Source organism: Callorhinchus milii, unplaced genomic scaffold (assembly GCF_018977255.1).
Source record: "Callorhinchus milii isolate IMCB2004 unplaced genomic scaffold, IMCB_Cmil_1.0 Scaffold21, whole genome shotgun sequence".
Taxonomy (NCBI): domain Eukaryota; kingdom Metazoa; phylum Chordata; class Chondrichthyes; order Chimaeriformes; family Callorhinchidae; genus Callorhinchus; species Callorhinchus milii.
Genome location: NW_024704762.1, coordinates 5,148,422 through 5,172,589, shown reverse-complemented (window position 1 = coordinate 5,172,589; position 24,168 = coordinate 5,148,422). Strand labels below are relative to the sequence as shown.

The following is a 24,168-nucleotide window of genomic DNA, read 5'->3' as shown; positions in this document are numbered from 1 at the left end:
CACATATTAATAATAATCCTTGCATTTGATACAGCGCCTTATCACGTCGTTGAGACGTCTCAAAGCGCACCGCAGAATATATTGTAAAGCGAAGTTGACTGCGTGTTTTGTGGGCGAAACGTGGCAACCACTTTGCACACAGCCGTGTCCCCGCACGGTCCTGGATTAAGTGACCAAATTTGTTTTGATGGGATTATTGTTACGCAGGGAAAGCGATCCGCCAATTGACTAACAAATGGGTTCCTACTTACTGCGAGGTAAACAGAGGCGTGTGGAGTAAGGAAATTTGCCTAACGTTTCATCCTGTCTGGGAATCGAACCCGGGTCCTCTTACTTGCGAAACTAGCGCTTTAAACACTACGCTACAGGACTCAGCTCCCCATATTAATCAATATATGTATAAATAATACACACACACAAATTAATGGTACAAGTCAGTGTTGTTCCATCAAATGCCAGACACCACTTTATTTATTCATTGATTATTAAATATAATGCATCATGGCACACAAGCAAGAGATCGCTTACTCGAGAGAGAGAGAAAAAAAAAGAGAAAAAAAAGCCAATTCAAGATAATTCAGAACGAGATTCAAAACATTCGCTTCGAAATAAAAGCTCGCCAAAAAAGGTAGGCTTTTTTTTTAATCCCGGCAATAACAACGCACTTCAATTTACCACCAGAAATCTCTCATGAAATCTTTACAGGAAGAAGCCCCGGGCGAAGGAACTGACATTCGTTTCCTTCATCCGTGTGTGTGGGTGGGGAAGCAGGGTGGGAGAATCATTCTCCCTAAAGTAATACGCAGCATTCAGAGACTATGGAGCGCCAAAACATTCCCAGGTCAGAAGTAAATAAACAGAGATGTACAAACTCTCGCGCACGCGCGCACACACACACATATATATATATATTTATACTGCATATATTATAATCTCTTAATCAGTTAACAAAACTGCAAGAAACTGTTCAATTCTATTCACAAGGGCAGTGCTTTTCCGAAGGCCAATATACATCTATCTGTGCTTTAAATAGGAAGAGGCACGAGGCGGCTTCACTCTTCATTGTTGGAGTACAGGCCGGCTTCCCAACGCAACGCCATGTCGTTCTTTCGTCGCGCTACTCTGGTAGACTCGACCACCTACAGGAATAGAGAGAGAGAGAGAGAGAGAGAGAGAGGAGAGAGAGAGTCAGGATCCGATGGCTCGATAACTTTTCATGGGAGGTGGATGTCAAGCCGGTCTCTCACTGGTTAGCGGGTTTGATGGCCAGGCTCTCTCTGAACGCGCCGGCAATTTATTGTCAGTGGTTTCAAAACGAAAGCAGGTTAGTAAAAGCTGAGCAACCGGAGGTCAGTCTCCCAGCAACACTGGGTCTGGTCGTTAATGCAACTTAGTGTTAATAAGCTAACAGTTAATGATAATAATAATAATATTATTAACCATATATAACTATTATTTTATAGTATATATAACTCTCATTATATATGACTATTATATATAAATATTATATATAAATATTATTATATATTATACTAATATTAAGTATTAATATTAAAGTTAATAATAGTTTGTGTTAATAAGTTAACAGGCAGCAGGGGTGGGTGGGGGGAACAACACATTTTAAGAGAAACTCCCTTCCCTTTCCGAATAATATCATGGGTTTCTTTAACAGCCACCCGCGCAGGCAGATGGGACCTTGGTTTAACGTCTCATCCGAAGGACGGAACCCCTGACACTGCAACACCCCCCACCCCACTGCGTGCTCTGTCTGTACACGGGGAGATAGAGAGAGAGAGAGAGAAAGAGGTTACATTTCCAGAGGGGAAAACCTCTTGCTTTGGATTCAACACAGAACGGTTTTGAAAGCGAGATTGCATTTCACAACCGTTCACAACAGAGTCAATCGGGGTGCGCGTGCGGGACAAGGTTCATTCCCGGCTCGGGACTCCGGGCAGCCAGGTGGTTAGTGAGAACCATGCACGAAGCAGGTCGAGGATGCACAGCAGCTGTTACGATAGGCAAGCATGCCAAAGGAAGGCCAGGTACCTCAGTGTTCACGTCATCAGAAAGTTCAATACCAGCGTACTGGGAAAGTTTAAAAGAAACCTCATTAGAAGCTGTGCAACGTGTTGAACGCCGCTCTGGTTATGGCTTTACAAGGTTGACCACACATCTTAAGGCAAAATGCGCCACCTCCAGAATGTCTTTGGAAGGGAGCAGCAGACATTAAAACACAAGCGGCAAATACTACTCAAATCCTTACCTCGCGGAGCCTTGTCCCTTCTCTTGGATTGGGTGCAGAACACAAACAAACAAACAAACAAAAAAAAGCCAAAACACTTACCGAAGTTTCCTCTTTTTTCTCCTGAACTTTCCCTCTCCGTTCCTCATCCCCCCATGTGCCTCGCTTGCTGTCTGGAGCCCCAGGTCGTGAGGTCTGTCTGGTCAAGGCTGGGAGTTCAGGGACGTGAGACTCTGATGAAACGGAAGCACTTTTTGATGCTGTGGAGAAAGACGAGAACGTTGAAGAAAGATTAAATGTCAAAGTAACAACAGACAATAACTCTTTTGAACAATGGATGAAATCAGTTTACAGAATGCGGGAGGTCAACATTAGTGCCGAACTGTGCCTTGCTCCCTCCAAACCTTTAAAAGCCAGCCCTTAAGACTTTTCTTTATCTCACCTTTCCCTCTCCCTTCCCAGCTCCCCCAATGCCCAGCCCAGACCCTCCAGCCCAGACCCCCCCCCCAGCCCAGACCCCCCCCCAGCCCAGACCCCCCCACCCCGCAGCCCATTCTGTGAAGCGCTTTGAGACATTCCCCCTGACGTGAAAGACGCTGTAATGTACGAGTGCAAACGTGTTCTTGTCAAGGCCGTTTACCATATAGGTTTGGAGGAAGTGGGTGATGGTCAAGGTTGTTGGTGAAGGAGTTCTTGGCGCTCTGGTATTTCTGCCTCAGTGTCTGAAGTTCTTCCTCTCTACGCTGTTCTTCCTCGATTTCCCGATCGATTAAAAACGCAGTTCTGTGCTTCAGGGGCCGCACAGCGCATGGATCCCCGGGCGACTCGCTGCCCACCTCACGAGAGATTGTCTCCACTTGCTTATTTCCTCTGGGGTCGTTTCCTCTGGAGGCGTTGTTTGCTTTGTTGGCCTCGTTTGGTTTCCTGGCCTCAGACTGAGAAGGCCTTGTACTGTGCAACCCATACTCTGGGCTTTCTTTTATGACCATTTTGAGGTTTGCTGTGGAGCTAGCCAGGACTGGGCCACTCTCGCTAGCTGAGCCACGACTCTCTTCCAGGATTAAATCCATATCGAGAGACTCCTGCGAGGCGAAACTGACCAACATCGATCGCCTCTTCTGTGGCATCACTGGCACGTCATCCACTTGCTGCTCAAAGATCTTCTTGCGTTCGTCCAGCTCTTTCGGGGTTCCTTTGTCGTACATCCCCTTCACCTTCCCCTCTTGCCTCAGGTCCTCCTCCCTCTTGGACTCCTTCTCGATTTCTCGTTGAACGAAGAAGACCATGCGATTTTTGTCTTTACCCTTGGAGAACGGGGACACGGGCGGGAGTTGGCGCAGAAGAGGTTTGCTCTTGATTTCCACCATCTCCTCGCTGCTTACAGACTTAATCCCTCGCTCCCTACGCAGGCTCTCTTCCCTTTCCATCATCAAGCGGATCTCCTTCTCAATCGGCGTTTCCCCAGACTTCTGCTCCGGTGGTTCAAAAACATCGGCGTCAGCGGTCAATATCTCATTGGATGCTCCCCCATCACTGCTGTACCCTAAACCGCAGTCAGTAGACATCTCGCCCAACCCAGAATCCAGATCATCTATGGAAGAGGACATGGTCAGATTGGGACGGGTGTGAGACAGCTTTCTGGAGTGATTGCTCTCCAGACTAGTCGCAGGGAACGCCCTATCACTCACAGAGGCTTTAGTGAGATCTTTCCTTACTTCGGAGGGATTATAATTAACTTTAACAGCCTTTACAACACTCCCTGGGCTGGTCTCCAGCCTCTGGTCCTCTTTGCTGGGAAGCGGCTTGGGCACCTCAGAGAATCTGAAGGAACTGGTTGAAGCCCTATAAGAAGGAGAGAACAGGCGGGGACTCTGAGGAGGAGAGCTTTGGTGGGTCTTTTCCATCCTGAGGAACTGCTGGCGAGCTACGTTAAAGTTTATTTGCACAGTGTCTACCCTCTCAGCATCGGCCGCAGCCGGCTCGGCGGAGAACGGCAAAGGGCTGCTCCTCACGTCCTGGTCCGGCTTCTGTAAGAAGTCGTCGAGCCTGACGAGCGCTGGCTTTTCCTCCCAGTCCAGCTGTTCCACTGAACCCCACCTGTCCGCCATGGCCGAGTTCCTCTTGACGACCTGGCTTTTAATGAGCTTTCTTCTATCCAGTTCAAGCAACTCTGCGTTCTCCAGAACTTTGGCAGCACCTTTAACCTGGTATTTCTCTTCCTCGTCGGCAGTGAAGAGCTTCGTTGGTTTATTCTCCAGCTCGTAAGCCCTCAGGTCGTGGTTGTTCTCTTTCCTGATCGTGGCCAGCTTGGAGTCTCGGTCGGGCGAGGGGATCCAGACTTCTCTGCCGTCTGCCTTGGTGGCGAAAAAACCTCTCGAAGTTCCCAAATGCTCATCTGGTGCGACGGCAACTTTCTTTGCCTGGATGATGACGTCTTCACCGTCGCCGCTGTTAATGGGAGACATTGGCATGACCGAGACGGACGGCCTCAGATCGATCAGCGTGCCCGGACTCGTATCGAGCACAAAGCTGTTTTCAAGGGCAGGATGTCCATCCCCATCAACGTTGACCAAAGTCACCTTGTGTTTGTCGAACGACTCATTTCTGGGATTCTCTGACTTGATGCACGATGGGCTCAAGTCAATGAGATCATAGGGGCCAATCTTCTGCCCCATCACCCTGGGAGGCGAGGTGTACAAGCTTCCATTACTTCTTTCCATTGGTATCAAAGGCTCTTCGAGCAGCAGATCCACTTGCGCTGGGGTGTATGTTGGGGTCTCAGAGGCCACAGTTTCTTCCTTCAGTACTTCTTCACAGAACACAAGATCATCCTCCAGAAGTTTGGGCAACTTCTTTTCCTTTTGGCAATCTTCAGTCTCCGCAGGATTCTGGGCACCTCCTTCCCTAGAGACCCAAAATCTGACTTGTGCCACCCCTTCCCCGATGCCTTGTCGTCTTCTGCTGTTCCTGGAAGTTCCTCTTCCAAGTGCCGCTCGCTCTGTAACGATTCTTCGGAGCTGCTGCGTTGCTGCTCAATTCCCGTTGCCTTCTCTTCAGATTCCTTTACCGGGATCCCAGAAACCTGTAATTTCTGTCGAGCAGAAAGAGAAACAGTTTGGGTTACATTAAGGGGCAGAAACGTTCTGGTCCTTCTTGAGTTGTACTGGTTCAGGCGGAGAAGGCTTTACAACACTGCAGTGGAGTGTCAGCCTGGACCATGCAAATTCCAAGACCTGACGTGGTGGCTTAAAACCCACAGCCTTCTGACACAGAGACCAGAGTGCTACCAAACTAAATCAGACTGACAGCCACGTTCCATGGGTTTCCAAATAACTTCCCTTTTAATACAAGCTTTGTCCAAACATTGGATGAATGTACGACTGCACAATTGAGCCTAATCCTCCTTCATCGGACATTCACATGTGAATGTGGATCAGGCTCCAGCAGGTCAGATGGTGATGATAATTTGGAGCTTAAAACATGACTGATTTTACCTCCTCCTCCATGCACTTGGCACAGAAGCCATTGTTAGCTCGGACAGGAGTTCGAGCACTAATATCAGCTACCTCAGTGCAAGCTGGCATTGAAACATGCCAACACCTGGTCTAAATGGCTCATTGGTGCTCAGAGAGGCTTGGCTCCATCTTAGCCCATAGAGGAGTTGGGTACAACTTAGTCTCAGTCTCGCTCAATGATAGTACCTCCAACACCTCTCCAGTCCAGCACAAGCTTATGAGTTCAACAACAAAAACAAGATTACATTTGCACCTTTCACATCAGGAAATTGTCTCAAGTCGCTGGACATTGTACAACATTACAGACCCGAGTTGGGGTCGGGCGGGGAGGGGGGGAAGAAGGGAGGGGAGGGGAAGCGGGGTGGCCGATGGCATGGTCGAAGAGGAGGCTTTTGAGGCGGGACTTGAAGGAGGCTAAGAAGGGGCGAGGCGGAGTGACTGGGGGATGGAATTCCAGCAGTTGGGGCAGAATGGCTGAAGGCTCTCCCACCAATGGTGGGGCGGGTGGGTCGGAGGACATGGAGCAGGCCAGAGCCGGCTGAGCGGAGGGAACGGGTGGGTTGGTAGGGGGTTAGGAGGTCGCAAAGGTAGGGTGGGGCGAGGCCATGGAGGGCTTTGTAGGTGAGGACCAGGATCTTGAACTGGATCCTCTGAAGGTTAGGGAGCCAATAGAGTTGGGCGAGAGGGGGGGAAATGGGGTCACAGAGTTTGTTGCAGGAGAGGAAATGGGCTGCAGAGTTCTGGATGATCTGCAGCCTGTGGAGGGAGGAGTTGGGAAGGGGGACAAGCAGGGGGTTTGCATAGTCGAGCCTGGAGGTGATGAATGCATGAAGAAGAGTTTCAGCGGCCTGAGGGGTGAGGTAGTGGCAGAGTCGGGCCATGTTATGGAGGTGAGGGAAGGCAGAGCGGGTCATGGTTTGGATGTGGGGAAGAAAAGACAGTTGAGGGTCGAACAAGACGCCCAGCTTCCTGACTGGCTGGTGAGTTGTAGTGTGCAACCATGGAGGTTGCTGCGGCCAGAGCCTGAGGTGCAGAGGCGCTGGCGCGACCCAATCAGGAGGGCCCAGTCTTGTTCACGTTCAACTGTAGGAAATTTGCCCTACAAATTTGCTCAAGTCCTGCCGTGGAACTCGATCTCGTAGCCTTCAGACCCAGAGCAAGATTGCTGCCGGCAGGAGCCAAAATGAAACCCCGAGTTTTTTCTGTGCCTATCTGGGGGCCGGATTTCCCCCACAAAATACATACTTTACAATATATTCTGTGAATAATAATAATAATAATAAACCTTGCATTTGATATAGCGCCTTATCACGTCTCCGAGACGTCTCATAGCATTTCACAGAACATACTGTATATTTTGTGAGCAGAACGCGGCAGCCAATTGCGCACAGCAGCGTCCCGCAAACAGTCGTGGATTGAATAGTGAATTGGATAGTGAAACGCATCTTTGAGAATTCTCTCAACAACATGATAAGGTGTGATTTTTCTGCTAGAAAATAATATAGTGGGATACAGTATATAGTTTGGGACACAACATGTCAAGCGACTGCCAGGATGCTGGAAGGCAAACGAGATGGACGTCGGTCTTCTTTTGCCCAGCAAATCCTTATGTTCTTATTCTATTTTATTGCAACAATCAATGAGCTATGATTGCAAAGCATTCATGGAATTTTTATGAAATTTACAAGATTCCAAAGGCCAAAGCCCTTGAGCTGATCAACATCAAGGTTTCAGCAGGTGACTCTGCACTTAACAGCAAATCGTGCAACTAGAAACACAGCTCAGCACCAGGAAACCTTTCTACCCAACCCTGAGTAAGCAAAATCAGATTCCAATCTCCTTATAAAGATTTCTGACTTGAGAAGAACAAATCTGACCCTTGGATTTTCCAATCGAAGTGGGTGAAGCTAAAGTTGGTAGCGTGCAACAAGACACTGAGAATGTCGTAAAAAAAAGTTAGTGGCATCTTGCCAACACCTATCCAACCTGATAAAGGTGAGGAACAATTCTGAGAAAATGAACAGTCTCTCATACACACACACACACACACACACACGTGAAAGATCACTTCCCTCCCCATCCGCTAGGCTGGCTCAGTATCGCCTCAGACGAGTCAGAAGGTTGTGGGTGCAACTCCCCACGTCAGGACTCTGAACTCAGCCTAAGCTGACACTCCAGTGTTAAACCAAAGTCCCAACTGCACGTTTGGGTGGACATTGAAGATCCCACAACACTGCAGTATTTGAAAAGAGAAGGCAGTTTCACCCAATATCTAGTCCAGGGAGAGCTCGACACGTGTACTTCCTTATCCCCTTCTCCAGGTCCAGAGAGAACTCCCTTTTCCCCAGTTCTAGCCTCTATTCTCCTTCCAATCCCCAGCCACGTTCCAGCACAGACTGAAATAATAATAAGATAGAAAAATGACAGTGATTTGGGTGGGGAGGGACAGTGATAAAGAATCAATAATACGATGACTTTACCAAGTTTCAAGAGAGTTGGGATTTGTGCCAAGTTGAAGACAGACCAAAAGAGATGGGAGTGAAGGTAATTGGCATTAACTCAGCAAAGTTACAAAGAAATGCACGGTACCCACTAAACCACTTCAAGACTATGCTGTCTGAATCAGCACATTACTTATGGCCCTGGAGTAGACAATATCTAAAGCAAAATCAGCTACAAAGAGCTCTGTGCGTAACAGAGAGTAACTAGAAACCAATTTAGAGTGTAGTTTCGTTGGATTTGCTCAAAGGTCAAAACTTTTATTAGCATGAGATTTTCCAGAGACCTCGACGGTAAAAGAATCCATCAGTATAGCCACAACTATGACCAGAGAGAGAATAACCCAGCAATCATGCCTGATCTGTGCTGAATTGATCTCTGCCTGGAGGCAGTAGGACATAGACTTGCTTATGGCATTCTTAGGGAAGGTGGAAAAGGTTCTCTTTCTGGATTCCTATATGACTTAAACACTCAACTCTTCCCTGACCTGTGCAGCATTCACGTCAGACTCACTGCTAGGCCCAGCACGGATTTCATTCATGAGAAACATCTTAGCAAACCCCAACCTGTCCACGCCAAACACTACACTGGATTTTCCAACAGAGATCTCTGGATAAAACAACCAGTAACCGACATTCTCCTGCCTAAAACAAGGCACCAAAGCCAATAGGAACATCCCAAATAATAATAACAACTTGCATTTGATAGAGCACCCTATCAAGTTCTTAAGACGTCTCAAAGCTCTTCACAGAATATTCTGCAAAGTGAATTGACTGTGTATTTTATGGGTGAAACGCAGCAGCTAATTGCTGCCCTTGGCGAGGTGGACCAGAATTAAATTTGAAGTAGTCAATGGACAGCATCTTAAGCCATTTGGGTAAAACTCATCTGAATCAGCTGTTGTGGTCAACGAGGCTTTCCAAGGGTCCTGCCACATTGTGCCCACAAAATACACAATCAATCCACTTTATAATATATTCTGTGAAGCGCTTTGAGACGTCTCAACGATGTGATAAGGCACTGCATCAAAATGCAAGGAATATAATGTTTCTGTGTGCCTCAGCCCCTCGCTTGCTAAATACAATTAGCACAACTGTAGAATCCCATTTCCAAAGCAGGTTTGATGCACGACCATATTCTGAGTGAGTTTCCAAACGAAGCATTAACGGTTTCCACGAGGTAGTTACTGTGCCAACAGTCTCTCCCCACAAGCACTCCTTCTGCTCACACTTTTTATTCTCTGTCATAACTACATCGGAACACATAGCAATATGCTTATATTGCAACACCGAGTCCTCACCTCCACAAAGCAGCTGCTCAGCCAATCCCAACGGAAACAAAAAGACACACAATTAGTTTAAGGCTAAAATATTACATCCGCGGCCAGATACCTTACAAAAAGAAACCCTTCACGAGCACAATACAGAGAGATTAACACAAGGTAATGCAGTTTGGATCATTACTCACATCCGCTTCGGAAATCGACAGATCCAGAAATTTAATGGAAGTGGGGGGAGGGGGTTGGGGGGTGGTGGTAGGTGGGGGTGTGGGGATGGAAATGGGTATAATCCCTCCAAGATGGGCCTTAAAGCGTCAAACTGCGGTGCTGCGCTCTGAACCTGGACGCTCTCAGTGTGACAAGGCACGCCCGTGTGGACTGTGCACCCCTGATAAGCAGAAGAGGCTACAGTAATTCCAGGAATTCATCCAGATGAGCGAGGCTGTTGGCCAACTCGCTACTCTTCCAACCCCGACAGTGGCCTCCGGGTTGAAGCGAAAGGTGACAACTGTCCGCATTGTTTATTTAGAGATCATCACATCTATTACATTTCCATCTCAACCCAAAAGAAAGTGTGGGGGAGGCGGGTGGTGGGCTGGGGGGGGGGGCGAAAGGAAAAAAGCCTTTGTATTAGATTATATTCAGAGAACGCTGAACAGGAAGCTTTGCACTTCTGTCCACACTCTTTACAGCAGGGAAAAACAAATCAATTTTTTTTCCAACAGAGAGAGGAAATATCTCTTTCGTTTCAACATGGGAGCTTCCTGCTCCGAGAATTAACACACGCTTGAAAAGCAAAGTGCAATCAACATAAACAAATAAAAGCTTTGCCGTGTAAGGACGACACCACTCCCTCAAGTCACGCAATCACTTTTTAAGGGACCCCCCACCTCCCAACCCCATCAGAAATAGGTGGAGCTAGTCGAAATGCCTCAGAATTTTCTAGAATTCGACTTAAGTAATAATTTTGTCCACCTGGCTCAGTTGGTAGCACTCTCGCCACTGGTGATTCAGAAGGTTGTGGTTGCAAGCTCCAATGGTGGGTCTTTGAGCTCATACAACACAATACCAAACGACATTTACACAGCGCCTTTGACGTCAGGAGGACTTCCCAAGGCGCTGGACAGTCAGGGATTTGGACCCGAGCTGGAGGTTGGGATCGGGGAGGGCAAGCCGAAGAGGAGGGTTTTGAGATGCACTTTGAAGGAGGCAACGGAGGGAGTGAGGAAAAAGGAATGTGGGATGGAGTTCGAAAGGCTGTGAGGCTGACATTCCAGTGGGGAAGTGCTGCATTGTACCATTCTTAGGATGAAACATTAAGCTGAGGTCCTGTCTGCCACTTCAAGTAGACGTTAAGGCTCCCATGGCACTATTTGAATGGTAAATTGAGCTCCTTCCCAGTGTCAAGGCCAACAGTTTCCCAGATTTAAAACAACAATTAGCATTCACTTCATGGCTGTTTGTGGGACATTGCTGTGCCCAAATTGCTGCTGCCTTCGCCGATAAATAGTCATTGCACTTTAACTGACGAGGTTTGAGACATTACGATGCAATGAAGTTGTATTAAATGGAAGTACTGTTAATTATTACACTTTTATTGTAACAAGGCCGAACAGGATGTAAAAGATATGAGGCTGTCAGTAACTAGGCAGTTTCTGCCCATTTCCTTTCCAATTAGCCCTCATAAGTTTTGTTGGATCCTTCCCCCTTCCTTTTTGTATCATCTTTGCCTTTCCCCCTTCCCCTCCAACCCCCATCCTTATCTTCCCTCCCCCCCACCCCACCCCGCACATGGTGACATCGGCAGACATTAGGGTCAGTTTCATCATAGAAACAGACTATTTCAGCAACGAAGGAGGCTCTTCAGCCCATCTTACCAATTATTAGTCCCAACTTCCAGTCTTATTGCAACTTTACTAGGAGTGGGGTATGAGCAGGTCAAAATCTACTTGTACCTCAAAGAGCCAAAAGACAAACAAGTGCAGTGATAGTCTAACATCAACAACCACAACAAGGTGCATTTATATAGCGCCCTCCATGCAGGGTAGCATCCCGGAGCGCTTGATCGCAACCCAATTTCTTTTGGAGGGTGGAGGAGGGGGAGAACTTGGAAGCTGAAAAAACAAACATGGCTTCCATTTTACCCTCAGGACTAGCCACCCTGCTTTGCTAAGAGTAAAAAAACAATTCACCAGATAAGAAATGAATGGTAGCATGAGACTGTCCAGCAGCAATTAAAGTTCTGATTAGTAATGGCAACATATTTTTTATTCAAGCACTTTAATTATAATAATCCTTGCATTTGACATAGCCCCTTACCAAGTCATTGAGATGTCTCAAAACGTCTCTGCTCCTACCCTAGGTTCCAGGACTATATAGAGTTTTAGAACAACTATCAGACAAGTTCTGAAAATCTCAACTTCTTTCAACTGTTTGGCTCCCGTCACAGGATATACTGTAAAGTGGATTGACTGTGTATTTTGTGGGCAAAATAACTTCTAGTTACGACAACCTGCTCCTCCGTTCTCGTGATGGAAAGTGAGTGTGTTGGAGTTCAGCTCCTGGGCTTTCAGGGCTTATTTTGGGTCAATAAAATCATGGAGAAGGTGAGGTTCCAGCTGTGCTTCACAGTGCAACATTTTGTTGGTTCAACAGAGTGATGGTTCCAAGCAAGCCTGGTCTGAGCTAGAGGTTTACAGAGAGCCAGTCAATCCCGAGTACAACCCTAGCAAAGGCTTCATTGTGTCCGACCAGCAAGACTGATCCCCTGCCTTCTTGAGATTCACGATACTCACCTGATTTCTAACAAAGTGTTCAAAGATCGGGTTTAACCGTAAACAATAGATGCCATTTTAGTGCAGAAAGTGGTTTGAGATCCTGCATTGTGCTGAGGTTGGGAGAAGGTCAGAAGGGCTGACCTGGCACTGAGGAGACACGCTGGGAAACACACACAAAAAGCCAGGCCAATTGATACATGCAAGGCATTGGCAATACGTGAAGGGTCTATTCCACCATTTGGATGAGATGTTAAACTGCGGTCCAGTCTGCCTGTTCAGGTGGTTGCTAAAGATCCAATGGCAGGATTCAAAAAGGGAAGGGTGTTTGTCTCTTCCCAGTGTCCTGGCCAACAATCTCTCAAAATAAAATTGGTCTCTCACTCCACGACTGTTTGTGGGATGCTGCTGTGTGCAATTGGCTGCCGTGTTTCACCCACAAAATACAGTCAATCCACTTTACAGTGTTTTGAGATATCTCAACGACGTGATAAGGCGCTATATCAAACGCCAGGATTATTATATCATTATTATTATTTGTATCTGGCGTATCAATGAGAATTGGGAGATGTAGATACAGTACGTTCTTAGTCCAACAAGCCAAAGCACTGATGTTCATCTGGCTAGGTTGGTTGCCCTCACATCTTTGGGTCAGTAGATTGTGGGTTCAAGACCCCAAGCCAGGCCTTGAGAGCTCATCACACAGGGAGACACTTCACTGCATTGTCATAGGTGCTTATGGATGAAACGATTCCGTCTGCCTGTTCAGGTGGACGTTAAAAATCCCACGGCATTATTCACTAGCTCTTGGCAGTAATTATCCATAAAACACTTTAGACGCGTTAAGGCATCGCAGAAGTGCATGCTCTCTTTTTGTTTTCTTATTCAGGTCGAGTGGCCTTTGCTGGATACGTGCCAAGTCTTGAAATTTACCGCTGGTTTAAAAAAAGTTACTCTTGACAGCACTGGGAGCAGAGAGTTGTGGCTCCAATTGACAGCTATCAACAGTAACAAGTTCAAACCCTTTGCAACGTTCCCTGCCTCTCACTAAACATTCCCTCTTCAGTTAACATCACGAATCACAGACAGCCGCCGTCTTTAATGATTTGCCGACTGCACTGCATACTGGAAAGAATCAGCGTTGCTGGTTCTAAAAGATCAAGGAAGTGGTGTTCGCAGGCAGTTTGGGAGAACAGAGGTAAACACTGATTCCGTTTCAACTCACTGACCGCAGCACTCAGAGAGACCCTGAGGTTCGATCGGCCGCCCAATAGCACCCTCGGTCATTTTGCTCTGGTTTCCAACACTTGCACAAAACTTACCTGGCCTGTCGTTTCTGAGCAGAGAGCTGCACCTGCGAGCAGTCTGGCCAGTATGTGCTCACGGGCTGCCGAGATTAGAGTTTTGCTCTCTCTCTCTCTCTCACACACACACACAGAGTACATTACCATGACTCACTACCGCGCCTTCCCCCCCCCCCACCCACCCTGGAGAAAGGGAGGGGCTGTGGTTTGCTTCTGGCAAGGAATCCAATGGACAGGATACATCTAAAGGGAAATGATGCCATTGCGCTTTTATTTTCAGCCGTTTCAAGCAATGAGGCAGAACGGTGCAGACACGCCGAGATGCACAGACTGATTTACCTTCCGTCAGCGTGGAGCCACCCTCGCAGAGTGCATTGCGGGCATCTGATGGAATGCTACACCGCAGAACCTGGCCATTCCACCCACCAAGTCAAACACTAGCGCGTTCCCCCCCCCCCCCCTGCCCCCACCTTTATCCGAGCTGTTGATTCTAACTACACTCTCGTGCTCGCTCCCCACACTCTTTAATATTACTCGGTTAATACTTCTTGGCAAGTGTTAGACTGGTTCAGTTGGTAGCGCTCTCGCCTTCGAGTCAGGAGGTTGTGGATTGATGCCCCACCTCGGGATTTGAAATCACATAGTCTAAACTGATGCTCCAATGCAGCGCTGGGGGTGGGTTGCATTGTCGGAGGTGTCGTCTTTCGGATGAGATGTTAATCCCAGGCCCTGTCTGCCAGCTCAGGTGGATGTTAAAGATCCCATGGCGCTATTCAAAAAAAGGAAGTTTCTCTCTCCCCCGATGTTCTGGCCAACAATCCCTCAAATAAAATTGGTCACTCACTATAGAGCTGGTTGTGGTTCATTACTTTGTACAAATTAGCTGCCGGGTTTCGCCCCCAAAATACATAGTCACCCAACTGCACAGTAAATCCCGTGAAGCGCTTTGAGACATATTGACGACACGATAAGGCGCTACATGCAAGGATTATTAACACAGCAAATTGCTCACCCCGCCCATGCCGTGGGTAGAGGAAAGATTTTCTATATTTAAAAAGGACTAAACCGAACTAGCTGCAGAAAGAAGGTGGTTTTCCACAGAATTAACTATTTTACAACAGAAAGAATAACAAAGCTGTGCTTTCCTATCCACACAGAGACACAAGACAGTGAGCCAGAGACACACAGGGTCAAACAATAGAGGACGAAACATGGACAATTTGTATTGTCTAAATCCAAGCCTGATTATATAATGTCTGTAACTTTTGGCTGCATTACATCCTCGCAGGCACTTTACACACCCTCGATGTCCTTGTTACTGTGCAAGTCCTTCAGCAAAATACCACGGCTGTGATTAGCCAAACTCCTGGGTGGACAATAGCAGGGACAGAGCGAGACTTTATAGTAGAGAATACCAGGGAGATGGGAAGGGGAAATAGAGAGAGAGAGAGGGAGGGGGAGGAAGTTATATAGTTGTATCATTTGAAAAAGCGGATAAGGTCAAATCAAGTCATGTGAAGCTTCAGTGCTTTCCAGTTATCTGCACTTCACAAGAACATTACAGCCACAGGACAACTCTGAATGTCTGAAAACTATTCAGCTGTTATAATATATACTAACATTTCTTGTCTCAGTTTGGTTACGTGTCCTTTATGCTTTCTGTTCTCCCCATTTCCTTCTGCTCCCTCCCTCCCACCTACTCAGGTACCCAGCCAACAGTGTCAAGGGCTTTGAGACATCCTCCCACAAACAGTCATGGAGCGAGTGACCACATTTTTTTTTAGATATGGCTACGAAGAGCTGTTAAGACTCTTTCCTATAGAGCAGCAACGGTTGAGAGGTAATACCCTAAATAACTCAACTCAATACAGAACAGAATGATCATGGCTAAGGTGCTAAAGGAGTCAAACAAGTCAAACACCTAACATGTGTCTGGATCAAGTGGTTAGCAAACTCGTAGGCGTAGACCAGGCAATATAATGAACGGTTGCAACTTCAGAATTAGATCTAATTGTGGACTAGTTAAGCTTTGATCAGTGACTCCAAACAGAGAGGAGAGAGGCATCATGTCCCAGACTGTGAGAACAGACCAGAGTGTTCATCCGTTTCAACACAAGCTCTTTCTTGCAGGTTACTCACCCTTGTTCGGCTCAGGAGCTATTCCAAATCAACTACCTCCCAGAGATAAAGTGTTCTTTGAAATAAATTGTTTGAAGGAAGCACACTAAATGTTTTTGTCTCAGATCACCAAACAGGTCCCACAGTGTTCCAGTCGCCTCCTTCACAACTACAGTACTTGGCAACCTCTCATTTACTGAGCTCTATCACTGTCCATAACTTCACTCACACAATTTACGGGGTTAGATCAAGAACAGGATTGCTTGTTATACTGGAAAAGAGAAACTAGTTAAAGATCCTGTCTCTAGAGAGGGCAGATTCAATACACACTCAACAACCTCTTTCTTACGTATGTACGTACATACGTACGTACTTACTTATTACTCACTCACCCACCTTTACCTACTACCCCTATCAACCGCCCCACCCACTTACTTAACCACTACTTAATGACCCCTCAGCCTATTTAAATAACCTTACGGTCAGCCGAGCTAATCAATCTACTCATTGCAAGAGAGTGAAAGGAGCTTCCTAATTAAAGGTGTGTTGCAGGCTCTTGGGGGAGGGAGTAAATTGGATGTGCAACAGTTGTCACCTGTTCCTACCTCTAAGTGAGGCCTGAAGGAGGTACAGTATAATAAACTGGCTCTCTTCAAAGGGACAGCCTCTAGATGTTATTAAGAATAATAATCTTTGCATTCGATATAGCGCTTTATCATAACTTCGAGACATCTCAAAGCGCTTCACAGGATAGACTGTAAAATGAATTGACTGTTAATCCGATCCCACTCTCACACCCCCAGATCTTCTGCAAAACAAATTGTCATTTAAAAGAATGCAATGCTTCAGCACCGGTTTAGCCGGTTTCTGCTCTTCAATTGTGTGAGTTACACAACAACAGGAACAATCTTAGTATCTATAGCGTCTGTGACATAGAGTGACGTCTCAAAGCACTTTACGGGGATGAGGTGAAACCTTAGGCAAGTTTCCTTACATCACACGCCTCCGGTTACCTAGCAGTAAGTAGGAGCCTGATTGTTAGTCGACTGGTGGAACCCTTTCAATCCAATCAAAAAAAAATAAAAAAAATAATAATTTGGTCAATCAATCCTCAACTGTTTAGGGCACGCTGCTCTGCGCAATTGCACAAGTGCAGAAAATATAGAGTCAATTCACTTTATAGTGCATTCTGTGAAGCTCTTTGAGACGTCTCAGCGACATGATAAGGTGCTATGTCAAATGCAAGGATTATTATATTGTTATTATAAGTGGGAACCCACGCAAGTGGGAAATAATAATAGTAATAAAAATCCTTGCATTTGATACAGCATCTTATCAAATGGTCAAGACATCTCAAAAGTGATTCACAGGGTTTTGGTGTAATGTGTAGTGATTGTATTTGGAGGCAAATGCAAAGTACATCCCCATTGGCATAGTTCAGATTCCTTACTAAGAAATCCTGATAAGCAATATTGCACGTTAGACCCCGATGTATAATTAACCATGATAACAGAGCTAAATGGCAAGGTTGCTTTTTACAGTCCTAATAAAACACGCAGTGATGGGCTGTCTTTTATTTGATTCTAAAAAGGCCTTTGACCTACAAACAAAATAACGATCTTTACAACTGATACAGAGCCTATACTGACAAAATATCTCACAGCATTTCGCAGGGAGTAGCTGTCAAGTGTCGTCACTGAGTGTTTGTAAGCAACGTGGCAACTGATTTTCACATTTTAGCAAATGTCCCACGTTTCGTCCACAAAATACACAGTCAATGATTGATCTTATCTGGGCCAGGACATTGGGAGAAGTCCCTTCTCTTTTCTGACAGTTTCACGGGAAGGCAGAAGGGACCTCGGTTTAAAGCGTGACCTGATGGTTGAGATGTTAAGCTGGAGCTCCATCCACCACAGCATCAGGGCTGCCCACGGAAACCTGGAGTGAGGAGCATCACAAGCTGCTCTCACAAGCTAACAGCCAGGTGTCTGGGAACCCTTTTGGTCGGGTCAGAGGACATAGCCCAGGGAGTAAGAAATAAAAGTTTCCATTCCGCAATTCAAAATCCCATTGTCTCCATTTCCCTCACCCTGGAGCACAACAAATATACCCAGAGTGGAGCTACAGAACCAATTGCATTCCTGTTCTTATTCAATTGGTAACATGAAATTCCCATTCCTGTTCGTCCCTACACACACGCACAAGCTGACTTGACGTGTTCAGTAGTTCAGTAGAGAACCTGTCCTCCAGTCAGAAAGTCTTTACTCCCTGCCCCTCACATTCCTCAACCTCCTCATTACTGCTCTAAAGCTCGCAAGCAAGAGGACCCGGGTTCGATTCCTGGGCAAAACCTCCCTTGCATTTGATGTAGCGCCTTATCACGTCTTCGAGATGTCTCAAAATGCTTTATAGAATATACTGTAAAGTGGAGTGCATCAAAAGGCAGGGCAATAGACTTACTCTATTTGTCCACCCTCCTACCTCCCAACAACAACAACTTACATTTGTATAGCGCCTTTCAAGCGGAGAGAACATCCCAAAGCAGTATGCATTGAGTCCCAGTCCACAATCACTCACTCAAGAGCAAAGACTGGTTAAATTCCAGCAGTTACTCCAACACACACTCTGGGGGCCCCAAGCCTTGGCTGGCCCTTGCCCTGCGCCTAATACTCTCTGGAGTTGGCTAAGTAAGATGCATCCCCCTGGGGAGAGAGAGTGCGCATTCCATTCCAAAACATGGGAGTATCCACCTGTAGGTGACATGTATGGAATTCCCAGTCTGATTTGGATACTCTTAAGCGAGGTGATGGGTTTCCGCACGCGTCAGAAACCCGGCTGACTTCTAAATAAGAGAGAAAAACAAACCCCCCCCACCCCCAGCAAATCGAGAGGGCAGGAGACAGTGCACCTCACACGCTCACCTTATTATTCCCCTGGTCCATCGTTTGACACATGACCATCCATGGCGGAGTATACTTAAACATCTTTCTCCACTCCTTCTCTCGTCTCAGCTCCTCTTGGCTATCAGAGCTCCCAAGTATCTCTCACAGCAGGCGAGTAACTCCTGACAGCTCCGTGTGTCACAGTCTCTGGTATTTCCATTGATCTAACCTGCACAAGGTTCAAAGGAGGACGTTATACTCTGGATGCAGATTGAGTTGCGCCCAGTTGTCTTGTACACTCACAGCCAATCTGCTTTCGGATTCACTCCCATTCATTTTCGTTTTCTATTCACTCAATCCCTCCCTCCTTCCCCCCCCCCCCAACCCCCATTCCGCCCTCCCCCTAACGTCCATTAGGTCAATACAAAAACTTGTTGGATGACTTCTTACCCTAAAGTCAGCGACGCAAGGTGGAACTTAACAGAGGAAGTGTTACACCTGTTTTCTCAACTCATTCCAATACTGGGCGGGGAGGAGCAATAGAGAGAGAAATATGCGTGACAGAGTGAAAGAGAAGAGCACTCCCAACAGAGAGGACAGGGGGAAAGTTTGTGATGTGGCACTTAACAGAGACTTAATAATATTAAAAATAATCCTTGCATTAGAAGTTGTTGAGACGTCTCGAAGCGCTTCACAGGATACATTGTAAAGTGGATCGGTTGCGTTTAGTGGGTGAAATAAATAAGGGAAAAAAGCAACAATAGCTTCAACACTAAGATAATGGGTCAAAAGGCCCCCAGTTGTTTCGTAGGAAAGGAGCAGCCAGAAGATAGAGATATACACGGGAGCTCAGTGGAAAGAATTCCTACCCCCAGTGACTAGACAGCCTTTCCCCTCCATGACCTGCCGATGAGCCAGGCTGGGGGGGGGGGGGGGTTGTCAGTATTGCCCTGGAATACTGCGCATCAGCCAGGCTCAGGAACGGACTGAAGACCGGCATAGAGGGTGGGCTCGATTCCATTCTGTTACCAAGTGTGACACCGTGTCGTTCATTACAAAAGCGTGATGATGCCTGAGAACTGTGAAGAAAAGTAGCTGGAGCCGTTGAAACCCAGAAGGTCCTGCAAAACGGGGGTAAATAATGCTGATTCAGGGATGGAATATTAGCGAGTAATCAGATCTGACGTGAATCAGAAAGTTCCACATTATTCCGTCTGCTCGATTTGAATTTCCCTGAAAAGCCACAAACCGCTCATTTTTTTTTTTAGCGCCAACAAAAACAACAGCCCAGTCGGTAACTCTGCCATTTCGCAAAGTTCAGCAAATGAAACCTGAGGTCTGGCTACCGTGAGAGCTGCCACCAACACAGAGGGACGAGAATTTTGTTTATTCTCTGACGCAATGGTGCTGGGACGCTGATGGCTTGGCTAGCAGGCAGGGCGCTCACCTCTGGGTCAGTGTTCAAAGTCTCCACACCAGATCCCCAGCTCTAGGCTGACGCTTCGCTGTCATAGCAGCATTCAGGTGAAAAGTTAATGTGGATCTCGTCACGCTGTTGGGGAAAAAAAATGTAAGGAGTTTCTCCCGTTGTCCTGTCTGACAACCCTCCTGATGCGTTGGCCACTCACCCAATGGCTGTTTGCAGGATCCTTCGTTGAGTGTAAAATGGCTGCTTCGTTTGGCTTTCAAAAGCAGTGTCTGTGAAGCGCTTTGAGATGTTACAATGCGATAAGGCACGAGGCAGCGCTGACCTGACCTGACCTGACCTGATTCCTCTCCACTGCTGGGCTGGTCCTGGTCAGGCAAAGGAATCAACCCTTCCAGTAGCCGAGATGGCCACTAGCCTTGGTGTTCTGACTTCATTCACCAATTTCCCAAGGCCTCTGCATTCTCTCTTCATCTGTCTGGTGCAGTGGTAACGATCTCGCCTCTGAGTCAGAAGGCTGTGGGTTCAAGCCCCACGTCGGGATTTGGAATCACACAGTCTAAGCTGACACTCCAACGCAATGCTGGGGGTGTGTTGCATTGTCGGAGGTGCCGTCCTTCAGATTAGACGTTAAATCAGGTGGATGTTAAAGATCCCATGACGCTATTCGAAAAGAGTAGGGAGTTTCTCTCACTGGCGCAGTTGTGTTTCGCTCCCAAAATGCGTTGGTGTTTCACTCACAAAATATACAGTCACTCCACTTTAAAGTACATCACGCGAAGCGCTTTGAGTCGTCTCAACGACGTGATAAGACGCTTTGAGATGTTACAATGATGTACAAAGACGCCAAGTCAAATGCAAGGATTATTATTATTTTCATGACTGAGAGTTACGCTGTAGTTGGTGCAGCAGGTGTGTGTTGATACGACACTCTCACACACACACACCTGGCGGTGGCGAACTTTTTTTTCTTGAGTAAAAGCCCCATGTCACAACATTGAGCTCACAGTCTAAGCTGACACTCTAGCGCAGTGTTGGGGATGCCGTGCTTCAAAAGAGACATACATTAAGCCAATGTCTGCCTGTTCAGATGGATGTTAAAGATCCCCTTGAAAAGAAAAGTGAGTTTCTCCTGTTGTCCTGGACAAGACAAAATTGATCGTTCACTTTATGGCTGTTCGATGGACATTGCTGTACGCAAATTGGCTGCCGAGTTGGCCTACAAATACGCAGACTCTACTATAAATATCAGTAAAATCCTCTCAAGCGTTTTGAGATGCTTCAACAGCAGGATAAGGAGCTATATCAACGCAAGGATTATTATTATTATTATTATTATTATTGCTGGCGACATAGCGGGCACACACCCAACACAGCAATTTCGAAAACATTCTCAGAATAGTTTGAACAAGAGCTAGAAACTATTAGTCACCAGCAAAAAATCCAAATATACGTTTGTTTGGCTGTATTTTGCTGTGATAAGGAAAATGTTGGTATTCTCATCGGCTGGGGGCGGGGTGGGGGGGAAGGGCAAGGATTAAAGTTTTGTTAAATCCATAGCTCAGGGGTGCTCCTGACGTACAAATTCCAGCAACATGATGAAAGGTTCCTGTTGCACTCACACGCATACCTGGCTGATCCCTCTATTGTGTGGTGCGAATGAATAGCTCTGTCATTCAGCATTGCTGGGCTGGTTTCAGCCTCATAAATGTTTACAGCAGCTTCCTTGATCGTTGCAGGGTGGGGTGTCGGTTGGATGTGTGTGTGTGAGGGGTGGGGTGGGGTGGGGGGGATCTCCTTGGAGCTCAGTTGATTTCAAGGCGACCTGCTTGGCAATAGTCAGCATCGAGCCCACCCTCTGTGGCGGTCTCTCTAGAAGGGTCCACAGTATTCCAGGGCTCTGCTCATCAGCAGGACTTTGAGAGGCCAACATTCCCCCAAATAAAATTGTTCATCCACTCCATGGCTGTTTGTGGTACAATGCTGTGAGTCCCTCCTCCTTGCTCCCTCCTTCCCACCTTTAAGACTTGCCTTAAGACCATCCTTTTGCACTAAGCTTCCTGTCACCTCCCTCCCCCCAACACAAACACACACGCACGTACCTTCCTCAGCTCCTCCCCCCACCAGCTCTGGCTCCCAGTCGTCTCAGCGAAGCACTTTTGAGTCACTGTATAAACGTAAAATCGTTGTAAAATCGTACTTTGGCCCCGAGAACTTTGCGCCGTTTAAAAACAAACATTGTAATCCCCCCCACCCACCACCCCCCCCAAAAAAAATTGCCCTAGGAAACTATAAAAACCCTGCCAGGCAACAACAACAACGGACACGTGAAGGTGTCATCCACAAAGAATATCCCTTGGGCAAAGAAAAGTGAACAATTTCAGAATGAGGAACAAATATTATCGAAACCAATGGCTTGATTAGAAACTGCCTGAGCTCTGACTTCTCCAGCGACCTTGGGACTTTGAGCTCACAGTCTAGACTGACGCACCAATGCAGCGCTAAGGGTTTACACGGCATTGTCAGAGGTGCTGTCCTTTGGATGAGACGGTTAAATCGAAGTCCAGCCTTCGCCTCTTTAGGTGGACGTTAACGATTCTGTTGGCGCAACTCGAAAAGCGAAGGGATTTTCTCTCCTCCCGGTGTCCTGGCCAACAATCCTTCCCCCCCCTACCGCCGCCCTGATAAATTTGGTCGTTCATCTCCGGGGTGTTTGTGGAATATATGCTGGGTGGATGCATATTGGCTGCTGCCTTCGCCCAAATAAAATACACTGTAAAACGCTTTGAGATGTTTCAACGTTAAAGGAGCTGTATCAAATGCAAGGATTATTATTACTCTAAGAGTGAGGGCAGAGATTGGGTCCATTCCCATCTCTGGCTTGGAGAGAGATATTGATGGGTAGGAACAGAAAAATCCGCAGTCTCACATACAGACTCTCAAGCCAAATACAGAATAAACATAGTCAACATAAAAATTCTCATCAGAAATAAAAAGTAGACTCACGCGGCAACAATAACGATTACATTTATATCGTAAATAGTTTAGGATTAAATTATCAAATAACTAAGTAATAATCTGGTGAGTCAATCCACAACTGTTTGTGGGACGCTGCTGTGCGCAATTGGCTGCCACGTTTCACCCACAGTTATATAGTCAATTCACTTTAGAGTATATTCTGTGAAGCGCTTCGAGACGTCGCAACGACGTGATACGGCGCTATATCAAATGCAAGGATTATCATTGTTTATACGGATGATATGGCTCGTAAGGTGGGCAGAGGTGGTTGAAGTAGTGGGGAGACGGTAATGGAAAGCAAGGGCGAAAAGATTTAAAAAAGGTTTAAAGGCAGTTTCAAAGAGTGTGGGTCGAGGCGGAAGGTCTCGGGGACACAGTTCCAGAGATTGGGGTGGAGGTGGGGCGGGGGCAGAATGCCAATGTAAACACAAAATGCACGGGGCAAGGGTGGGTGGGGTGGGGGGTGCACACAAAACCCGCCCCAGCACTGACCTGAGGAGATAGCTGCCACTCACGTCAGTGAAATATCCAGAAAACACATGCCCAAGGAACAACCAACCGATCGCCCCGTTTCCGATGGAGATGGTTGAAAGCTGTGGATTTGGGTGGAATTAACTGGAACAAAAAGTGACGGGCGACTGACCATAGGGAGGAGAATGAGCGCGATCCGCCATTGTTTACTACGGCGGGGGCGGGGCGGGGGGAATGTGTGTGTGGGGGGGAGGGGAGATGTGTGGGTGGTGGGGGTGGGGAGGGGGGGCGGGGAGCGCTCAGCCTGGTTTACACTGGTCGGCCAATGCTGACGAGGTCGAATTCCTGGTGATTGTTGCTGATGCGTGTGGTGGCTCATTCAACCAAAAGAATGGGTTGGAATGTGAGCCCGATGCTCGCCTGGAGCCTGTTTGTGTAACTGTTACTAAAACACTGTGTCCTCACTGTAGTCCTGCAGGCTGGTCACGGTGGCAGGGCTGGGACCTGTGACGTTCTCACCGAGTACGAAAGATCCCCGCTTTTCAACAAGGGCCCATAGGCACGAAGGAGCAGGAGTAAGCCATTCAGCCCCTCGAGCCTTTTCCGCCAATTCTATTAGATCGTGGCTGATCTGTACCTC

General features: G+C 47.0%; 1 protein-coding gene across 5 annotated transcripts; it reads right to left on the bottom strand.

Annotated features, from left to right (window-relative positions):
• Positions 1-443: 443 nt before the first annotated feature.
• LOC103183495 (A-kinase anchor protein 2) lies at positions 444-22,302 on the bottom strand. 5 transcript variants are annotated; one of them, XM_042342780.1, is made up of 5 exons: positions 22,142-22,298; positions 18,653-18,842; positions 2,883-5,333; positions 2,345-2,502; positions 444-1,139 (listed from the first exon to the last, which is right to left on the bottom strand). In XM_042342780.1, exons 3-5 carry the CDS (start codon positions 4,960-4,962, stop codon positions 1,053-1,055), a joined length of 2,325 nt encoding a protein of 774 aa, XP_042198714.1. In that variant the 5' UTR covers positions 4,963-5,333; positions 18,653-18,842; positions 22,142-22,298; the 3' UTR covers positions 444-1,052. The 5 variants fall into 5 exon arrangements, with proteins under 5 accessions (XP_042198714.1, XP_007899200.2, XP_042198712.1 ...); XM_007901009.2 differs by lacking the exon at positions 444-1,139 and adding an exon at positions 1,773-2,085 and having other exon boundaries at positions 22,142-22,302; XM_042342778.1 differs by lacking the exons at positions 444-1,139; positions 18,653-18,842; positions 22,142-22,298 and adding exons at positions 1,773-2,085; positions 15,753-16,000.
• Between the last annotated feature and the right edge of the window lie 1,866 nt (positions 22,303-24,168).